General features: G+C 41.6%; 2 protein-coding genes across 4 annotated transcripts in view; one reads left to right on the top strand and one right to left on the bottom strand.

Moving 5' to 3' along the window:
* Positions 1–4,814: 4,814 nt before the first annotated feature.
* LOC117963139 (uncharacterized) lies at positions 4,815–18,976 on the bottom strand. Of its 3 annotated transcripts, XR_009307506.1 has the most exons (9): positions 18,912–18,976; positions 15,320–15,469; positions 14,798–14,918; positions 13,864–14,076; positions 12,928–13,011; positions 10,072–10,213; positions 9,185–9,347; positions 8,105–8,860; positions 4,815–5,894 (listed from the first exon to the last, which is right to left on the bottom strand). XR_009307506.1 is itself a non-coding variant. In XM_034902096.2 (8 exons), exons 1-8 carry the CDS (start codon positions 18,947–18,949, stop codon positions 8,626–8,628), a joined length of 1,146 nt encoding a protein of 381 aa, XP_034757987.2. In that variant the 5' UTR covers positions 18,950–18,976; the 3' UTR covers positions 4,815–8,625. The 3 variants fall into 3 exon arrangements, 2 of the variants coding, with proteins under 2 accessions (XP_034757987.2, XP_058845475.1); XM_034902096.2 differs by having other exon boundaries at positions 4,815–8,860; XM_058989492.1 differs by lacking the exon at positions 13,864–14,076 and having other exon boundaries at positions 4,815–8,860.
* Positions 18,977–20,356: 1,380 nt separating this feature from the next.
* The window catches only part of LOC117403816 (chondroitin sulfate proteoglycan 4-like), a 34,186-nt gene continuing 32,372 nt past the window's right edge, over positions 20,357–22,170 (top strand). The window contains exon 1 of the mRNA XM_034902092.2: positions 20,357–20,593. Coding sequence (XP_034757983.2) covers positions 20,506–20,593 — 88 coding nt within the window. The 5' untranslated portion in view covers positions 20,357–20,505. The remainder of the gene's footprint in view (positions 20,594–22,170) is intronic.

The following is a 22,170-nucleotide window of genomic DNA, read 5'->3' as shown; positions in this document are numbered from 1 at the left end:
ACAGCGCCGGTGCAACGTCCACCGATATCAGGACTGCCCGTTCCCTGACCACCTTCCGGCACCTCATCAAGACACACCTGTTCAAACAGCATCTGTAAACACTCTCGACCATCGACTGTATGGCACCCACTTGTACCAGTACTTGCATCAGCTTGTATTTGCACTGAAATTCTTCATACATTGCTGCATTCAGCTACTTTTCCTACCTATAACTACTTACTATATCTTGTATTTGATTTTACTCTTCTAGGTATCTGTACTCACGTTTTCTGTAATTGCTCTTATTTGAAATCATTCTCATCCATGTATCGTACTTACTACATGCTCTTACTGGACTTCACTCATAGAAGCAAATAGTTACTATAAGTTTAACTGCACTTACTTGAAATGATTTTATTGTACTTTCATTTCTGCTCTTATCTGTATTATGATATTCTGTAATGTGATATTTTATAATGTGATAACTTGTACTGTGATATTTTATAATGAAATACTTTGTACTGTGATAACCTGTAACAATTGTAAGTCGCCCTGGATAAGGGTCTGCTAAGAAATAAATAATAGTAATAATAATAATTTGTGCTAGCTCATCAAAATTTGTATAAGCGTAACATTTTGCTACCTTGTCACCTATAAAGGTTTTTTTTTTGGTCACATTAAAACAATAAACAATTCATCTTGGTGGTTCTTATGTTCTTATAGAGAGTAGTTTGAAAAGATTCTAAATATATATATATAGCAGAACTAAAGCAATAATATAATTAACATTACTTATTTTTAAACTAATATTAACAACATGATCGGAATTCACACCAGGAAATATCTCTAAAATAATAATAACAATAATATTAATAATAATATTAGAACATAAGAAAGGTTACAAACGAGAGGAGGCCATTCGGTTCATCTTGCTCGTTTGGTCGTTAGTAGCTTATTGATCCCAGAATCTGATCAAGCAGCTTCTTGAAGGATCCCAGGGTGTCAGCTTCAACAACATTATTGGGGAGTTGGTTCCAGACTCCCACAATTCTCTCTGTAAAAAAGTGCCTCCTATTTTCTGTTTTGAAATGCCACTTTATCTAATCTCCATTTGTGACCCCCTGGTCCTTGTTTCTTTTTTCAGGTCAAAAAAGTCCCCTGGGTCGACATTGTCGACCTTTTAGAATTCGGAATGCTTGAATCAGATCGCTGCATAGTCTTCTTTGTTCAAGACTGAATAGATTAAATTATTTTAGCACATGGTAGACTGTATAAATGAATTAGTGCCAGGTGTCCCGTGTTAAAAAAAACAAAACACTATATATTCCAGGCACCTAAACCTGCGTAAAGTTAAACTGTTGTTTAATTGTTTAATTGATGATTAAATTGAAAACAGTGTACACCTGTATTGTACTGGTTGGGCTGGTATAAAAACTTGTGTTTAACGGAAGGAAGGAAGGAAGGAAGGAAGGAAGGAAGGAAGGAAGGAAGGAAGGAAGGAAGGAAGGAAGGAAGGAAGGAAGGAAGGAAGGAAGGAAGGAAGGAAGGAAGGAAGGAAGGAAGGAAGGAAGGAAGGAAGGAAGGAAGGAAGGAAGGAAGGAAGGAAGGAAGGCTTCCTGAAAATGACAGATTGTGAAACCGAGGGCAGTGAGGAGTGCAGCGGGGGGGTTAAAAATCAATAGTCAGTTTTGTAGAAACAGAAACACATTTCAGAATATTGTCCAGGCTAAGGAAGTTTTGAAGGTAGTGGTTAGCTACTAGATGGGAAGTATACTTAAGATATGTTGTCATTAGGGGTAGGATTTGAGGGCTAAATAATGTACACTTCTGCAGTAATGTGTGTCTTGGATACATGGATGACAACTTAGGTAGCATCGGTTACCTTACAACATAATTATAGAAGTACACTGACTGGCCAAAGAACAGAATGACCTTAGTGGTGGGTTGTAGCCACATAGCTTGAGGTTGTGTGCATACTCTCCTCATTAAAACACCTTGTTTCTTCTATTTCCATGTACACAGCTAGGAACTTTTTCACTGGCAAGAGCGAAACCCCATTATTACCAAACCTGCTCCACAAGTAGGAGAACAGCATTGAGTAACACTGCAAGACTTATAAAAATGCACACGTGTCGCAAAATATTTGTATTATACCTCCTTACAGTAAGGTAAAGCTAAAGTGATGTAAGAATACATCATGCTTTTATTATTGAAGCCGCTCCACTGTTAGCTGTTGATCAAAGCACCACATCCTTGCCAGATGTTTTTTATCCTGAACAGATGACTCCCTTGAACATGCTACTGTACTAGTAAGCAGCAAGAGGGGTTCCTGCTGTTTTAAAGGGATATTTTAACTTTAATTCACAACACCTGTCTGCAAGGCACTGCAAGATTAGGTGTGTTTTTGTATCTCATTGTGAACCCAGCCACATTGTGCATTTATTGTCAATGATGTATTTCTTCCAGTCCTGTTTAACTGCAGTCATCCTGTTTTCAGGGGTTCAATTGGGTCGATGCATTTCAATACTGAGAAACATATTGTTCCAATCCTTCATCTTCATCTGACACTTTGGACTCCAGCTGGAGTAACACAACAGCATACTCAGCCTGATCAGGACTCACGTCTCTCACAAACAACTGCATGATCAGGACCCACGTCTCTCACAAACACCTGCCTGATCAGGACCCACGTCTCTCACAAACAACTGCCTGATCAGGGCCCACGTCTCTCACAAACAGCTGCCTGATCAGGACCCACATCTCTCACAAACAACTGCCTGAACAAGACCCACATCTCTCACAAACAACTGCCTGATCAGGGCCCACGTCTCTCACAAACACCTGCCTGATCAGGACCCACGTCTCTCACAAACAACTGCCTGATCAGGACCCACGTCTCTCACAAACACCTGCCTGATCAGGACCCACGTCTCTCACAAACAACTGCCTGATTAGGACCCACGTCTCTCACAAACAACTGAGAAGTTTCTGCTGTCAGCTCTACTTTGATAGGCAGGTCTGGTGCTGATCAGAAGCTGTAAACGTTTACAAGGAAACCGTAAAGCAGCTTAAATGGATAAAATCAGATTTGTTGAGACCTGGTAAACCCTGTAGGAGTTTAGATAGCTGTGTGATAAGCAATCTACCTTTAGGATCTCATTCAACTGCATGTAGTCTACACTCGTATATCAGACTCTCTGTTAAACATCACACGCAGATATCCATCACAATGGCAAGGCACACACACACCAACACTGTGGACTGGACATGCATTCACATATCTGTCACTCATTTAACCAGCACTTAAACTTGTAACAGTGGGTGGCGTATATCTGAGTATAGACTGTTCCTCTACAATTAGGGCATTTAAATGTGCATTTAATATACTTGGAAATGCATAGATCAGAGGTAGGAAATACTGACTTCTGTGTGGTGGTTTTGTAATGTGGACTAATCTCCACTGCTGCTCAGCTGACTCCACCCAGGATTCCGGAGGTGAAAAGCATGCAAGGTGAATAAACAGCACACTGGCAGGGATTGGGAATACTGACCTCTTCTGTTAGAAACAAGAACAGCAAGCAAGCAGTTGAAGGTATTGGTCAATACTTCAGCATCAGAAAAAGTGTGAACTGGGTGAAGCCTAGCAATATTTCTGAACTGGAAAACTAACCATTCAAAATGTTATTCAGCAGGCCAGCCCTATGAGGTGCAACACATTCTTTTCAAAGAGATCCCGGGGGACAGCAGGCACATTTGTGCAGTTCTAGGTTTACACTCGTCAAAATGAGCGTCTTAAAGATACTAAATACAAGAACAGCGACACTTAGCATATAAACATCTGCCTGATCAGGACCCACGTCTCTCACAAACACCTACAGGGTTTGATTTGGGATTTGTAGCCACTGACATGCTTTGAACCTGATAACCCAACTGGTGTGAAAACACCTAGGAAGTGTTAGAGGACCTAGTATGGAACCAGATATTATACAAAAAAAATATATGAAAACACACATTTACTATATTACTCAACTCAGCCAGCTACAGCAAAGATGTACACACAATCCAAGCAGGTTTTAGTGTATTGTCTTCCCATAATGTCATTGAGATTTGATAATCTGAAATATATTGATACTAATAATTCTGAATGCAAAACCTTGATAAGCTTTATAACAAAGAAAGGCAACTGAAGTATAGTTGCTTTTCCACCAGCAGCCTGACCAAGCTATTCCAGATCCCAGAATACAGTCTAGACATACAGTAGGGGGTTCAGACTGTGGCTTGTGAAGGAAATAGCAGACAGATGATAGGGAACAGCTTCCATATTCAACCCCCTGGAATACAAGACAACATATCAGAGGAGTCTGGATTTCAGCTGCCTTGGGCTTTGATCTTGAAACGTAAAAACTCAAAGGCAGCAGAAGAGGTGGCTGCTTCTACAAGAGCTGTAATGTAATAAAGCTGCTAATGCTATAGCCTATCAAACTCCCATAGAGCAGCACTTGGCATGCCCCAAACTGACCATTAAAACAGCAGATCTGCTGGATAACAAGGGGGCTCTTGGCAATTCTACTGTGCGTAACAATAAGAATATGTTTCTGTTTCAAATGGGAATTGAAACACATCAAAACATGTAGTAAAACGTCATGCCCTGTTTGAGAGCTGATCTAGCTGCTGTGTTGTGGTGTTCATTTCATTTGTAAAAAGACCTTTCATTGCACTGGCTCTCGCCGAAGCATCTGCCCTACTACCAATGTGCCACTGAAAAATGTAATGAAATGAAGAATCGTTTGGATTTGTATTGATGTAATTAAAGTAGGAAATCACAATGTTTCTTCAGATAATAACTTTTAATACATTTAAAAACATGTAATCTATAAAATACTGTGAAGTTACAAAGACAGTGATCAGTATCACTTATTAAGGCAGGAATTCTTGTGATGAAATATGTGCGTTTCTTAAGAAAAAATATATTAAATACAACAGAAAGTTTTGGGGTTTTTTACCCTGAAACAGATTTACTTGGTGCTTTCTCTCTGAAAATGGAGATTTATAGTGAGTTACAAACACAGATAGAAAAAGCTCAGTAGAATGAATCATAATCTATAATTCTGTATGTGTCAGATACAACATAAACATGTTAAATCAACAATAAAAGAGGATTAATATACATGAAAATGAAACTATTATTATTACTATTATTATTTATTTATTTATTTCTTAGCAGACGCACTTACCCAGGGCGATTTACAGTGTATACAAAAATACATATCAAGAATTACAGTACAATTAAGAGCAAGATACAAAATACAATGACTTCAGTCCTAATAAGACCAAATACAAAACACAGTACGATTTGATATCAGGGCAGTTCAAGAGCAGATAACAGTGTTGATGGTTACATCAGGGTTAGATATGAGTGCAGGTGAAATACAAAATAGTACAGATTGGCTTAAGTGCAGGATTAAATACAGTAAAATAGGGAGCAGATAAGTGCAAGTTAAAGTGCATTAAAGGCAGAGTGCTATATTGTCCAGAAGGGAAGAGTTGAGTTTTACAGGTGTTGTCTGAAGAGGTGTGTATTGAGGAGGCACCGGAAGGTGGTCAGGGACTGGGCAGTCCTGACATACATGGGAAGGTCGTTCCACCACTGCAGGGCGAGGGTGGAGAAGGAGCAGGCTCTGGAGGCAGGGGAGCTTAGAGGAAGTAAAGCCAGTCTTGTAGTGCAGGCGGATGAGCGGAGAGGTCGGGTGGGGGTGTAAGGAGAGATGAGGGTCTGGAGGTAGCTGGGTGCAGTCTGGTGATGACAGGTCGGATTCTTTGTATGTTGCTCAGGAAGAAACGGCAGGTACGTGATAGAGTGGAGATGTGTTGGGAGTAGGAGAGGCAGGGGTCCAGGGTTACTCCGAGGTTCTTGGCTAAGGAGGAGGGAGAGAGCATGCTAGATTCCAGAGGAATGGAGATTTAGAGAGGTTGAGTTTGAGGTGATGCGAGTGTATCCAGGAGATAGCAGACAGACAGGTAATAGATACGGGAGGGGATGGTGGGCTGGGGGGGCGGAGGAAAGATCTGAGCATCATCAGCATAGAAATGGTATGAGAAACCAGGGAGCAGGTATAGAGAGAGAACAGGAGAGGACCCAAGACTGATCCAGATTACCTGGTATGTGCGGTCGGAGAGGTAGGAGAACCAGGCCAAAGATTCCCAGGTCAGCGAGAGAGGATAGTAGAATAGAGTGATCGACAGTGTCAAAGGCAGCAGAGAGATCGAGGAGAATTAGGACAGAGGAGAGAGAGGCAGCACGGGCAGAGTTTAGCGAGTTAGTGACAGACAGGAGAGCAGTTTCAGTGGAGTGAGCAGAGCGGAAACTAGATTGGAGAGGGTAAAGCAGAGAGTGGTTAGACAGGAAAGCAGAGAGCTGGCGGTGTACTGCCTGCTCGAGTGTTTTAGAGAGGAAGGGTAAGAGGGAGACAGGACGGTAGTTCTGGAGGGAGGTGGGGTCGAAGGTAGGTTTTTTGAGGAAGGGGTGATAGAGGCTTGTTTGAAGGCAGAGGAAAAGAGGCCAAAGAGGAGAGGTGTTGAAAAGGGAGGAGATGAAGGAGAGTAGAGCAGGAGTGAGTGGGAAGGGGGTCCAGGGTGCACGTGGTTGGTTTGTGGCCCTGGAGGAGGGAGGAGAGGTAAGAGTCTGAGAGTGGAGAGAAGGAGGGTGAGCTAGTAGGGGAGACAGAGGGTGTTGGGGTTGGAGCGGGAGGGGGTGGGGGGAGGTGTTAAAGAGTTAGAGGATATCAGAGATTTTAGAGGAGAAGAAAGAGGCAAAGTCGTCAGAGGAGGTAGAGGAGGGAGGAGGAGGAGGGGGGATGGTTGAGGAGGGAGGATAAGGTAGAGAATAGTTTCCGGGGGTTGTTAGTGGAGAATTGGATAATAGATTGGAAATAGGAGGGTTTAGCAGAGGAGAGAGTGGATAAGGAGGAGAGGAGGGAGCGGTAAAGGTCTAGGGCAGCAGGGAGTTTCATTCTCTTCTATTTCTTTTCGACAGAGTGCAGTTTGGTTCTTGCTGAGCGGAGCACACAGGTGAGCCAGAGTTGGGTTGGGGAGGGTAGGGACGGGCAGGTCGGGAGGTGAGGGGACAGAGGGAGTCGAGGGAGGAGGTGAGGGAGGAGAAGAGGGTGGAGGTAGCAGAGTCTACAGAGTTGGGAGGAGTCTAAGAGGGAGGTGAGAGAGTGGTGGAGACAAGGACAGGGGGAGAGAGAGCGGAGGTTACGGCGGGAGGTAACAGTGGGGGTAGGTGAAGTAGGGAGAAAGGGGAGAGACAGAGAAAAATAGATGAAGTAGTGATCAGAGAGGTCCAGAGGGGTGACAGAGAGGGTGGAGGGGCAGCAGGCCCTGGAGAAGGTGAGGTCCAGTTGACGGCCAGCTTTGTGGGTAGGAGGGAATAGAGAGAGAAGTTGAAGGAGAGGAAGGAATCCGGCAGAGTGGGTGGGGTTGGATAGATGGATATTGAAATCACCTAACAGGACAGTTGAGGTAGACAGAGAGGGGAGGGAGGAGAGGAGATAGTCGAGTTCATCGAGAAAGTGAGTGAGAGGTCCAGGGGGATGGTACATTACAATTAGCAGGAGTTGACAGGGAGAGGTTAGTTGGACAGCGTGAAATTCAAAGGTGTTAACAGAGAGTGAGGAGAGGTCAAAGGGGACAGAAAAGAGTAAGGAGGGAGAGAGGAGAAGACCAGTCCCGCCTCCCTATCCAGTGAGACGTGGAGTATAGGACAGGACTGGAGAGAGGACAGGGCAGCAGCAGTTACAGTGTTATCAGGAGAGAGCAAGATTTCAGTGAGAGCAAGGAACTCGAGAGAGGTGGGAGGCAAAGGCAGAGATGAAATCAGCTTTGTTAGCAGAAGACTAACAGTTGCAGAGGGCACCAGAGAGAGTGTGGGAGGGGAGAGAGTGGGAGAGGGGGAGAGGCAGAGGGATGAGGTTAGAGGGGTTAGGGGAGCAGCGGCGGAGAGAGGATAGAGGACGGGAGTGATAGGACAGAATAACAGGGATGTGAGAGACAGTCATAGCAGGACAGGTGAGACAGATAGGTACAGTAGTAGTCGGAGCAGGAGTGGTGGGGGGAGGGTACAGACCTGTCTAGTAGTTGGCATCTTCCAGAGTGCTGTTAGGTTCGGATTTTCTCCAACAGTCTCTCCTCGCAGGTCTCTCCTCGCTGGACTCCCACATATCTGTTATACTTACACTCTAACAATGCGATTGTGTTAAACACTCAGTGTAAGAATAGTTCCAGTGCAGTCGCTCAGAGCACACACAGCACAAGGAACTGCAGTGCAATCTTTCCAGACAGCTCTGCATAGTACTTGGCACTCCTGCTATTTAATACAGTGGGAGCTGAAACAAATGCACGCTGCTCAGAGTGAAATGTCACTCCAATGCATACAAAAAAACAATTGTTTGTTACAGCAATACATTCCATCAAATACATTTAAATAAACATTAGTTATAAAGCCTATCATTACTAAAGCATGTTAATATATAAATTAAAAAAACATTAAAAATAGTAAATCACCATACAGATATACAGCGTTAGGAAAAAAAAAAAACAGGGTTACAAATGGGTTCCTGTTACATGCTTCCAAAAGCAAGGCATTTGTTAACCGTGAGCAGTAACCTTATTAATGCCTTGTTTTATGCAGCCCAGGATTGTGTGGTAGTATCTCCTATTGCTGCCCATGAGATCTGTCACTAATTCTGTATGGCCCACGTGTGGCAGGATGAACAGTGAAGCCTTCACTGCAGCTGCAGTCAGGGCCTCTGAAAACTGGAGGGTCGACTCCACAGGTACAATGGTATCCTTTGTTCCATGGATTAAAGTGAAGGGAGGCAATCTACAGAAACAAAAGAACATAAAGATTTCATCAGCTACAAACTTACTAGATGTCCTTTGACCATAGCAAGGGTGCATACAGCAGCCAGGAAAATGACTTTCATTAAATAGCAGAGAGACAGCACTCCTTAAATAGCAGAGAGACAGCATTCCTTAAAGCAGTGAGGTTTTAATTTGGCATATCTAAGCCGAAGGACCCGTTTGCTTCATTTACGTTTTTAATAAATTATATTTTTTTGTTTTTTAATAATGCAGGCTGAGTTATCCCGGTATAAGCTACGACAGTGGATAGAACTTTATAATCAATGCAATAATAATCTCTTACTTGGCTAGTTTGTCTTCTGTCAATGTCTTCACAAATAGGGTTGGGGAATAATGCTCAAAGTTCTCAATTCCTCCCATTGCTTTGTGCATTGTGGAAACATATTCCACTCCTCTCCATGTCTCATACTGGTAATGATTCATGATATGATAAACTCCACTCAGCCCTTAGAGACAAAACAGGCAGCTTTTAACAGCTAGAAAGAAAACACAGCAATTCTGTTGTGTTTAAGGCTTAAAATTATTAGACCATATTGCTTCATTGATATTTTATTTATCTATTTGGCAGCTGCCTTTATCCAAGGCGACTTCCAGGTGTTACAGGGCAATACAAGGTTACAATGCAAGCTTAATATATATCACAGTATAGTTTACAGTAAGTGCAAATAAAACCACTAAAATACAATATGAACAAGGATGCAGCAAGTCAGGATTACAACACGTTATATTAACAACATAACAGCAGTGCAATAGTGCAAGGATAGTGCATTAGATGAGGATCCAGTAACGTGGTGCGTAGATCAGGGAAGTCCAGTGCAGAGTAGGAGGGGCAGATCAAGGGATCTACAAGTGCAGTCTAAACACGGGGGTCTTCAGGATATACAACTTACATAACTGGATATGCTGGTAATAATTTTGAAAGTTACATTAAACTAGGGAACAGATAATATTTAGATATTATTTCATGTATTGTGCTCTGTCCCAGTATTATTCAATCAGCAGTTTGGTTGCAAGTTTGGAAATTTGGTATTTTAACACCATTCGTTTCGAGATCCACACTGGCAGAAATGTGAGTAAATCAAACCCTTGGGTTTCCAAGCCATTCTTATCCTGCTATTGGATATACACCTCAGGATCATCACATGGAACTGAAGCCTCTTCCATATCTACCTACAACTCCTTTGACAGATGTTAAAATATCCCTCTGTTTGGAGAGCTCAATTCCCATCTCCTCGCTCTCAGCTGCCAGAAAGAGGGCAGTCAGTGCGCACAGATGAGCACCGGCCGAGTGGCCAATTAATACAATGTTCCGCTGCAAACAATGGGAGGAAATACACGGATTACCACAGGAGTAGCATGTCTTTGTAGCTGCAAAGCTATGTTCATTTAACCATAAACTGGTTCTGAAATGTCACAATATTCCCTGCAGTATAAACAAAAATGTCTGTGCTATTACTGAAAACATTGTAAAACAATCCTACTCTGATCAAATCAGAAACTAAAACATGGGATTTCAACAACCCCATTTAACCAGAATGACATGTGCTGTCTGGAGCGAGAAGGGGGGCAGGTTCAAAACTTGGAGAAAATAAGTGAAACATGAAGCCCACACTGAACATGGGCAATGAGAATTATTCCACCTACTCCAGATCTGTCACTCCGGGTGAGCTGTGTACAGGAATACATTGTCAGCTCAAGGACTATGAATTTCTATTCTATAACAAAGGGTATATAAGAGAGAACAAGGGGTCAGAGCATTGCATTCCAGTGAAACACAAACACCATCTACGCTGCAGCAGGGCGTCCAAAACGGAAACACAAACACCATCTACACTGCAGCAGGGGGTCCACAATGGAGACACAAACACCATCTACACTGCAGCAGGGCGTCCACAATGGAGACACAAACACCATCTACACTGCAGCAGGGCGTCCACAACGGAGACACAAACACCATCTACACTGCATCAGGGCGTCCACAATGGAGACACAAACACCATCTACACTGCATCAGGGCGTCCACAACAGAGACACAAACACCATCTACACTGCAGCAGGGCGTTCACAACGGAGACACAAACACCATCTACACTGCAGCAGGGCGTTCACAACAGAGACTTAAACACCATCTACACTGCATCAGGGCGTCCACAACAGAGACACAAACACCATCTGCACTGCAGCAGGGCGTCGACAACGGAGACACAAACACCATCTACACTGCAGCAGGGCGTTCACAACGGAGACACAAACACCATCTACACTGCAGCAGGGGGTCGACAACGGAGACACAAACACCATCTACACTGCATCAGGGCGTTCACAACGGAAACACAAACACCATCTACACTGCAGCAGGGCGTTCACAACGGAGACACAAACACCATCTACACTGCAGCAGGGGGTCGACAACGGAGACACAAACACCATCTACACTGCAGCAGGGCGTTCACAACGGAGACACAAACACCATCTACGCTGCAGCAGGGGGTCGACAACGGAGACACAAACACCATCTACACTGCAGCAGGGCGTTCACAACGGAGACACAAACACCATCTACACCACAGCAGGGCGTCCACAACGGAGACACAAACACCATCTACACTGCAGCAGGGGGTCGACAACGGAGACACAAACACCATCTACACTGCATCAGGGCGTTCACAACAGAGACACAAACACCATCTACACTGCAGCAGGGCGTCCACAACGGAGACACAAACACCATCTACACTGCAGCAGGGGGTCGACAACGGAGACACAAACACCATCTACACTGCATCAGGGCGTCGACAACGGAGACACAAACACCATCTACACTGCAGCAGGGCGTCCACAACGGAGACACAAACACCATCTACACTGCAGCAGGGCGTCCACAACGGAGACACAAACACCATCTACACTGCAGCAGGGCGTCCACAACGGAGACACAAACACCATCTACACCGCAGCAGGGCGTCCACAACGGAGACACAAACACCATCTACACTGCAGCAGGGCGTCCACAACGGAGACACAAACACCATCTACACTGCAGCAGGGGGTCCACAACGGAGACACAAACACCATCTACACTGCAGCAGGGGGTCCACAACGGAGACACAAACACCATCTACCCTGCAGCAGGGGGTCGACAATAGGGAACTTTATTGCTTTTGTTCTGATAAGGCTATCAACTAATATGTAGATACATTACAATTTTATATATCCTAAAATGATGATTAATATAAATATTGCTGGTAAAAAAGAGCATGAACCTCACACTGAGTGATGATGGTCTGTTTCTTTTTGGTATACCGATATATTGTTATCTAATCTTAATGATCTCAGAATAATGTCATAACTGTAATCCGATATGTCGTGGCAGAATATCATTTGATGAATGTTGAATTACTGTTTACCACATGTGTGACATATCATGGTTAAATAAAACCACACATACATCAAAATGAAAATATTATGAAAGAAAATCAGAACTACTTATGATATTAGTAAAAATCCAACACTACCACATAATTAAAAACATGACAGTGGAATGGCATCTGCACAGTGATCTGCCCAAAGCGTTTCCAAAGTATGAATCTGTAAGCAATGTGAAATATATCCTCCTCCCAGCCTTTCCCCTTGCAAAATAAATCTAGCTAGAAACAAGAATCAAAGACCAATTATAAAAACACAAAAGGGTTTTATCTGCGCTCCATACTGAAATAGTAATAGCTTTAAATTCTCTTATATCCAAGTTTCAACATCAGATAAAACCTCCACATGGATGTATATAGTACATGGAAATTAACAGTATTTCATCCCCATTTGGAATAATAAACCAGAATGATTTCAGTTCTGATGTAATACATCATATCTACCAGTATCATTGTCCTCATTAAAAAATGATTGCCAAGCACTATGTTGTACTGTAGTAACATTAGCTGCAGTACATTCCCTATGAAACACATTGATTGTACAAAACAAAGCCTGAACATGCCAGTAAGGAACTTAAAGAAACAGCCTTTACAAACTTGCCTTGTCAATGTTAAATGTGTGCCCAGTTTCTCTGCTCCATAAGATACAGTCAGCAATATCTTGGACCATTTCCATCACATTGCCCTGAAAGGGAAGCCACATGTCTATTGATCTGATTGACAAGTAATGCAGCATGACTGTGCCTTTCCAAACAGGAATGCCATTCGAATGCACTGTGGTGATAATTCCACTTGCTTCCATTCTTTCTGTTTAATGCACAGAAGTAAAACATAACACAAAGACAGAGGTCCATCTGTTAACAGAGGGTAACGCATAGGATTGGATAGGACAGGTTCTACTGTATTTCTTTTTTATTATTATTATTTTTATTTTTTTTTAATAAATTTACTAGTCCCAATTGATTTTACCCAGTTTTTCTCCCAATTTGAAATGTCCAATTGTATTTTAGGCTCAGCTCACTGCTACCACCTCTGCGCTGACTCCGGTGTGGCGAAGACGAACACACGCTGTCCTCCAAAGCGTGTGCCGTCAGCCGACCGCTTCTTTTCACTCTGTTGGCCAGCATGCAGTCAATCCAGAGCTACAGTGTCGGAGGACAGCGCAGCTCTGGGCAGCTTACAGGCAAGCTCGCAGGCGCCCGACCAGTCTACAGAAGTCGCTGGTGTGCAGCGAGCCAAGGACACTCTGGCCGACCTAAGCTCCCCCACCCCCGGGCGGCACTCGGCCAACTGTACGCTGCCCCCTGGGAGCTCCTGTTCCCGGTCGGCAGTGGAATAGCCTGGACTCAAACCAGCGACCTAGAGGCTACAGGGCGCATCCTGCACTCCACACGGAGCACCGGATGTGCCACTCGGGAGCCCCTAGGTTCTACTGTATTTCATTTGAATGCTTTCCTCCTTATCTATTATCAGAAGTGCCATGGTAATAGCAGACTACTTTATCAAATTTCACCCCTACCAAATGTTGCGCTCCTACCTTTGGATAAATGGAATAATCTGGACAGATGACAGGCTTGTTTAACTCCTTTGCCATTTGCATTGCCAAGAGGCAATATGTAGATCTCTCTCCGGAGCCCCAGGCCCCGCCATATACGAAGATCACAGCAGGAGACAGTGCAGAACCAGGGCCGTCCACATGGGGGCAGTAATACAAATCCAGTTTATTACCATGCCGGCCAAAATGTATGTCCTGTTAAAAAACATTCAATTACTACGCCACGATTTGAATGAAAACCCTCCAAAGCAGAGTTCTCTTTTCAATGGCAGTATTTTACTATTTTCACCTGCTGAACCTGAGCAATGAAGCGCAGTCTCTGCCTGGCACCGGACAAGAAGTGGCTGTTGGAGCATGAAGAGGTGAACTAGCCCCAGAGGACTTTCTGCCCGAAACCATATGCAAATCAAAGGCCAATGCAGCTAAATTTGGCACAAAGCGTGCTTGCATGACTTTCCCGTCACTCCACACAGCAGTGCAGGAGCTAGACTGAAATATATTGCATGATTTCAATTAAAATACTTCCACATCTTTGTTTTCCTATTTGCTCTTTTGGTTGGTAATATTGAACTAAGCTTATTTAAAGTAAAAACAACATAGGAATTGTATACAATATATGTGTAGTTCCTTGCAAGTTAATTAAAAATATTTGTAACCACAGTTCACCTGAAGTTACCATTGCTTTGTACTGAAGTGTGTTCCTCTATCTGTTAACAATGTCCTTAAACTTTAAAACCTCTTATGACAGATGCTCTCAGTTTCATTCTAACGATACTGGACTGATCTAGAATGATTTCAAACCTCTTATCACATGTTTTCAGTTTCGTTCTAACGATATTGGACCGATCTAGAATGATTTGATCTGAATATGAAGCAATCATCAAGCAGATAAATGTTCTGTCTCACTCTCACGTACCTTTACACAATATTTAGAATTGGCACTATTCCTATACCAGGACTTCCACTGAATATACAGTTTACCGTACTGCAGGTATTTCACCATTTCCAGGACAGCGACTGTTAAACAGTATATACGTCTAAGGAAAGAATAAGGTTTTCAAATTAAACACAGTAGAATCTATGCAATGAAACAAAACTGGGAGACTTATTAGTATAGCTGACAAAGACAATCTTTATATGAGATTTAAATATAGTACCGTAACTGTCCCTCTTCCAATCTGTTAACGTGCCCTATTTCACTGTGAGCCTGTTTCAATACTATACTATAATATGTGACCTGTTCTCTGAGAACCTGATCGAAGTAGGGGTGTTGAACTTGTCCTGTGCCCAGTGATGGTTTCAGGACTGTCTGCTTACTTTAATGATGAGCTGCATGAGGTTCGTGCTAAGCCTGCTCTGAAGTCACATGCTTGATTTAGAAAGGGGTATGGACTGTAATAAGTCTCATCTTGGCGTCATATTTAAAAACAAACAGTACCTGGGTTTTAATGCTTCTGTATACTTTCTAAAGCCAGGTTTATTGGGCCAGCCATATAGCCACTGCGCTAATAGTGAAATGCTATAAGGAACTCCAACAAGTAGTGACCCTGCTGCAATGGGAATGCAGACATGGAATTTGAGCAGCATCCTGCAAAAAAAAGGACATACAAACAAAGTTGTTAAGTCTTATTTAACTTTCCATGTGATAACCTATATAGATAGATATACACAGTATATATGGTACATAGGACAAATTAGAACACAGGACAAATAAGAACAATACAGCCCTGCACAGGACAAATAAGAACAATACAGCCCTGCACAGGACAAATAAGAACAATACAGCCCTGCACAGGACAAATAAGAACAATACAGCCCTGCACAGGACAAATAAGAACAATACAGCCCTGCACAGGACTAATAAGAACATCAGTACCTGAGTTTTACAAAACAATCTTAAATGCATTAACTGTCTTTCACTCGTATATTGTACTTACATTTTATTTGTGCGCACAGATCACTAGACCTAATTTGCATTGCTGATTGTGTGAATTTTATCTATTGGATATGGGAGGGTAGTTTATTAGTCATGGTGGTTCCTCTTATAGAAGGTACAGGTCATCCACCAGCCTTCTTATTTCTGCATCTAAAGGTAGAGGACTATGAAAATAGGCGAGATATATATATATATATATTGAGAAATATGACTGTGACTATACAGTGTTATTATGAGTACTGTACCTTACCTGTACTTTGCCTTCATTTTGTATTCACTCACATTTACTGTATGCATGTGCAGCACCTTTGCACCAGGGCACTTATTCTAAATGAGATGTTACACCTCAATGAGTTTTTGTATTGTAAAATATTTGAAGTAAATACATTTACCATTAACCGTCTTTATTTTAAACTCAATGGGGTGTATATGGCTCAAGAGTCCTTAGCTGGACAATTCTTTTAGAATTATTTGTATTGTCTTCTTTAAATTGACCAATAACAACCACACAGGGTTGCAACTACAGCATTACAGCATAGAAATAAACATATACAGTGCCATGAAAAAGTATTTGCCCCCTGTCTGATTTTCTGCATTTTTGCACATTTTTCACATTGTATTTGGTCAGATTTTTTTTGTGGGTTGTAGTAGTATATAGAGGGAGTCTGAGAGAAAAAATGACACCAAAGTTTGGTGCTTCTTTCATTTGTTTGGTGTGCAAGGTAATCAAACATGCAATCTTCAGGTGTGAAAAAGTTATTGCACCCCCTAGTTAACTCAACCCAATTAAAGGGATAATTAGGGTCAGCTGTTTGAGTACTTTGGTTAACAACCAGGCCTGATTTGGGCCAGCGCTGCCCAATATAAATCTGACTAACTTTGGCCCTTACCATCAGAGTGAAGTTGTCAGCACACAGGTTCTAGAGGCACATGCCATGAACAAAATAAATTCCTGAAGACCTCCAGAAAAAAGTTGTTGATGCCTATCAGTCTAGAAAGGGTTAAAAAGCCATTTCTAAGGCTCTGGGGCTCCACCAAACCAGTCAAAGCCATATTGTACAAATGGAGAAAGTTTGGGACAGTAGTGAATCTTCCCAGGAGTGGCCGTCCTGCCAAAATCTCTTCAAGAGCAAGGCGTAAAATCGTCCAGGAAGTCACAAAGAACACTAGAACAACATCCAGGGATCTGCAGGCCTCTCTCGCCTCGGCTAAGGTCAGTGTTCATGACTCCACCATCAGACAGACACTGGGCAAAAATGGGATTCATGGCAGAGTAGCAAGGCGGAAACCATTGCTCACTAAGAAGAACATGAATGCTCGTCTCAAGTTTGCCAAAAAGCACCTGGATGATCCTCAAGAGTTATGGAACAGTATTCTATGGACAGATGAGTCAAAAGTGGAACTTTTTGGCCGACATGGGCCCCGTTATGTCTAGCGAAAACCAAACACTACATTCCACAGTAAGAACCTCATACCAACGGTCAAGCATGGTGATGGTAGTGTCATGGTTTGGGGATGCTTTGCTGCATCAGGACCTGGACGCCTTGCCATCATTGAAGGAACCATGAATTCTGCTCTGTATCAGAGAATTCTACAGAATGCCAGGCCATCCGTCTGTGAGCTGAAGCTGAAGAGCAGCTGGGTCATGCAGCAAGACAATGATCCGAAACACACAAGCAAGTCTACATAAGAATGGTTGAAGAACAAGAAATTTTAAGTTTTGGAATGACCTAGTCAAAGTCCAGACCTAAACCCCATTGAGATGTTGTGGCAGGACCTGAAAAGAGCAGTTCATGCTCGAAAACCCACAAATGTCACTGAGTTGAAGGAGTTCTGCATGGAGGAGTGGGCCAAAATTCCTCCACGGCGCTGTGAGAGACTAATAAATAACTACAGGAAGCGTTTGGTTGCAGTTATTGCTGCTAAAGGTGGCGTAACCAGTTATTGAGTCTAAGGGGGCGATTACTTTTTCACACGGGGACATTGGGTGTTGCATAACTTTCTTTAATAAATAAATGAAATATGTATCAAATGTGTGTGTTATTTGTTCACTCAGGGTCCATTTTATCTAATATTAGGTTTTGGTTGAAGTTCTGATAACATTCAGTGTCAAAAATATGCAAAAATGCAGAAAATCAGACAGAGGGCAAATACTTTTTCATGGCACTGTACATATATAGGCCTTGTATACACATGTGCTATTATTATATTAATCAGTATTAATGTAGATTTATAATCATAGTTATACATATAATATGTATTCCCTGCTGGGGATGGATACTATCAATATAACAATACTCATTGCAATCGGACAGTTACTAGAAGATGACCTTGATCGAGGACTCAGGGCGATACCAACTCAGAGTGTTCATTTCTAAAAATAGTAATGCTCATGAATTATTTTATTTTGTATAAAGGACAAGCAAGATGATGCAACTAAGTGCATTAGTACATGAATAAAGGAGGAACTGCCTTTGTAGTAGCCCACTTTCATCACTCTACTTGCCGCAAGTTCAAATGATAAGGCCCCTAGCGGATTTAGACAGTATTCTCCCTTTTAATTGCTTTGGCAGTACAGTATTTCAAATATGATGTGTCGTTACAGTATTCTTTGTGGTGTGGAAACTAAACAAGAGCGCTAAAGCAACGGACCGGAAGAGATCATTGGCTTGTTTTATTTTTTGTTTGTTTTAGCAATTGTAGTTGTTTTCAGTTTTTTGAATTATACTTCCATATCGGCCTCTTGCTTTAAAATCATAGGGGGGGAAATATACACCAGCGTAGCTTACATCTATTATTAACACCCTCAGCACACTGAATCTGGGAATAATATTAAATTTACTGAAATGTACTGTTTTCCTAGCTTCACTGCAATGTATTCATACGAAAAGAAAAAAAAAACAGTAAAACTAAAACAAAACAAGAGTCAAGGTTAAAACGTTCTCCCGATCCTTTATTTACTTATTTCTGTGCAAATAAAAAAATCTAGTTTTAGGCCAAAAATATACAATTATCATTAACCGTGTTATATATAACAGGTTACCGATACCGTTTAATTTTTCCGGTCTGTGAGCCAAAAAACGTCAACATTTACCTTTGCAGAGTGGGGCGGAGACAGTCAGTACAGGCCATACAGGAAGTCCGTCTGGATTTGTGGGAGTGGAATTCCTATTGGACCAAATCAAGGATCGTAAAAAGGATAGGACAAATATGTCATAGATGGGCGGAGCTAAGACAGGGGCGTGTGTCTGGAGCCCTAGGATTTCTTATTCAGATTGCATATGGGAATAGAGTAGCAAGGAGTACATTTTGCAATGACTAGAGCCCAGTCCAGTTTGAAGAAAGGCTGGAGTAACACTGCTGTGACTCTCGATAGTCAATGCAAAATTATTTATTACACGTTCTTCAATAATCGGTTCAAAGGGGTTGTTAGTTATATGCAGAATCGTTATACTGTATCGCATATTTGTTACAACGGGATGGTAGTGTATAATTTATATATTTGTTGTGGTCATTTTGTAATGCATACAACTGCTACCGCCAAACAGTGTCTTTCCTGGTTTTAATACTGTATATAGGTTAGAAGTTAATCTCACCTCTACTGTTTGTTTAATTAAACATTTTCAAAAACTAATTGTAAGTGATTAAGTGAAATGTGCAGACAAGAAGTGGTAACAAATCGACTTTGTCGTTCAGCATTTGTATTAGTTTATTGCTCTCCACAGTCACAATGTTCCTCAATGAAATCCGAATTGAAATATTCACTTTGGAGGAGCATGAACCAAACAAACACGCGACAAGCTTTTTTTTTTTTTTTTTTTTTTTTAAAAGCTTTTTAAACATTTAAAAACAAACATACATAACATGTGGTCAAGTAAAATGTATTTATCACACAAAAATATTGGATGAAAGTTCAGTTATAATTTACCTATTTAAAACAAAACAAAAACAAGTTTCAGTGCATTCACACCTTCATCAGAGCATCAAACTATAAACAAGAATCACACAAATATATTCAATTACACACGGAAAAAAGAAGACAAGAAGTTCTCATTCTTCATAGATACTTAAAGTCTAAAGTGTGTAAATAATCTGTCTAGGAATCAGACAACTGTGATTATACGTTCAAACAGAACCTTGAGGTCTATTTATTAGCTATATAAAGATGTAAACAACATAACAAAACGTTCAAGAAACACATATACATAGCATGACAAAATTACAAAATCAATTTCCACTGTCAGGACCCTGCGATAATGATGCATGGCGCTAGTAAACTGGCGGTCACACAGTGACAGACATGCAGCGACTGAAGAACCAGCAGTCCCAAACTGGACAGTGTGGCTTGGGTGGGGCTGAGAGACATGTCGTTTGTTACAGCCACGAAAGTTGGAATTTGTATGTATTTATTTGCTCATGGTGAATGAACGACTCCGAAACAAAAGCACAGAAGTGAATCACTGCAAAACAAAGCACGCATCAGCCAATCATGACCTGTGTACTTTTTTTGGACTGGGGAGTTTGGGAGGCGGAGTTTTGTATAGTACGTCAGCGACGTCGCCAACGCGAATGAAACGCAGGTACAGCGCTCGCAGTGTGCGGGTTATGAATGAGTTCTGTGATTGGAATGTAAAGGAGAAATGTAACGAAGTAACAGAACTCCTCCGGACGCACGAAACTCTGAAGACATGAACTTCTTTAAAACCTGTCCGACGAGGTTAGTGCCCTGGCAAGGACTGCTGGTCGTGTGTGCACTGATCAGGCTTGCATTTGGAGGTAAGGTCTGACAGAACTTTTTTCCAGTCTGTTTGCTCTGGACGCACATTCACAGCCGACCCCCATGAAGCGGAGTTTTGTTTGTTTAGGTCCGTGCAGCTGTTCTCGCTCATGACCATTTGCTCCATTTAAGATGCAACTACATACTGCACATAACTTATATGCGCCGGAACATTGACTTCGTATCTACTGTATGTAACAAAGTGTTTTTTTTACAAGATACATTGATTTGTTGTCAACAAGTTTTATTAATCGAAAATGTAGTAATATCCATCTTTTTTAATATTCTACTATGATTGTACATACACTAATAGACGTGATCTATGCAATCCCGTATGAACCCAGTATTGATTTTGACAATCTCTACCACTTCTGTAACCAGCTAGTTTTCATTGAGTATAACTTATTAAAAACGTATTGTTTATTATTAGTTTTGCTCCAGAAATGAATTGATCTCTTTAGAAAAAAAAGTTGTACTACAATAAGGAGAAATGTTGCAACCCCACTTTCCGTTCATAAACCCAGACAGTTTTCAGAGACACAACTGCAATATTTAAGAAGTGATGTATGTAGCCAATGTATACATACAATACAATACGGTCATGAGGAATACAACATTACACACAATACAAAAAAGTCATGAGGAATACAACATTACACACAATACAAGAGTCATGAGGAATACAACATTACACACAATACAAGAGTCATGAGGAATACAACATTACACACAATACAAGAGTCATGAGGAATACAACATTACACACAATACAATAGAGTCATGAGGAATACAACATTACACACAATACAAGTCATGAGGAATACAACATTACACACAATACAAGAGTCATGAGGAACACAACATTACACACAATACAATAGTCATGAGGAATACAACATTACACACAATACAAGAGTCATGAGGAATACAACATTACACACAATACAAGAGTCATGAGGAATACAACATTACACACAATACAATAAAGTCATGAGGAATACAACATTACACACAATACAATACGGTCATGAGGAATACAACATTACACACAATACAAGAGTCATGAGGAATACAACATTACACACAATACCATACAGTGATAAGGAATATAACATTTAATTCTCTAATAAGGGCTGTCTCGGTGCTATGTGCAGCTCGAAATCCACACTGGAATTTCTCATACATGCTGTTGGGAGCTAAATTGCTTTGTGCTTGGTTTACAACAATCCGTTCAAGAACCTTTGATAAAAATGGCAGATTGGAAATTGGCCTAAAGTTATTGAGGTCTTTAGGGTCCAAGTTTGTTTTTTTAAGTAATCGCCTCTACCTTGAGTGCTAAAGGAACTATGCCAAAGGCAAGTGGTTCATTTATAATTTGTTTGATGTGTGTGTTGACAGCATAAAGTATTTCTAGTGATATTTAGAAGGGATGGGATCAAGAGAGCATGCTGTGGGTCATATGCAGAATTAGCTCTGCCAGGTGCTCCAAAGAAATCATTGAAAAAGACTCCATCATGGCCTTAGTCTTGAAATACATTTTCTTATTTAGTTATTTGCCTGTTTTTTGTTCTTTATG

The sequence above is a fragment of the Acipenser ruthenus genome, chromosome 2 (genome assembly GCF_902713425.1).
Source record: "Acipenser ruthenus chromosome 2, fAciRut3.2 maternal haplotype, whole genome shotgun sequence".
Classification (NCBI taxonomy): Eukaryota; Metazoa; Chordata; class Actinopteri; order Acipenseriformes; family Acipenseridae; genus Acipenser; species Acipenser ruthenus.
This window is presented reverse-complemented; position numbering and strand designations above follow the sequence as displayed.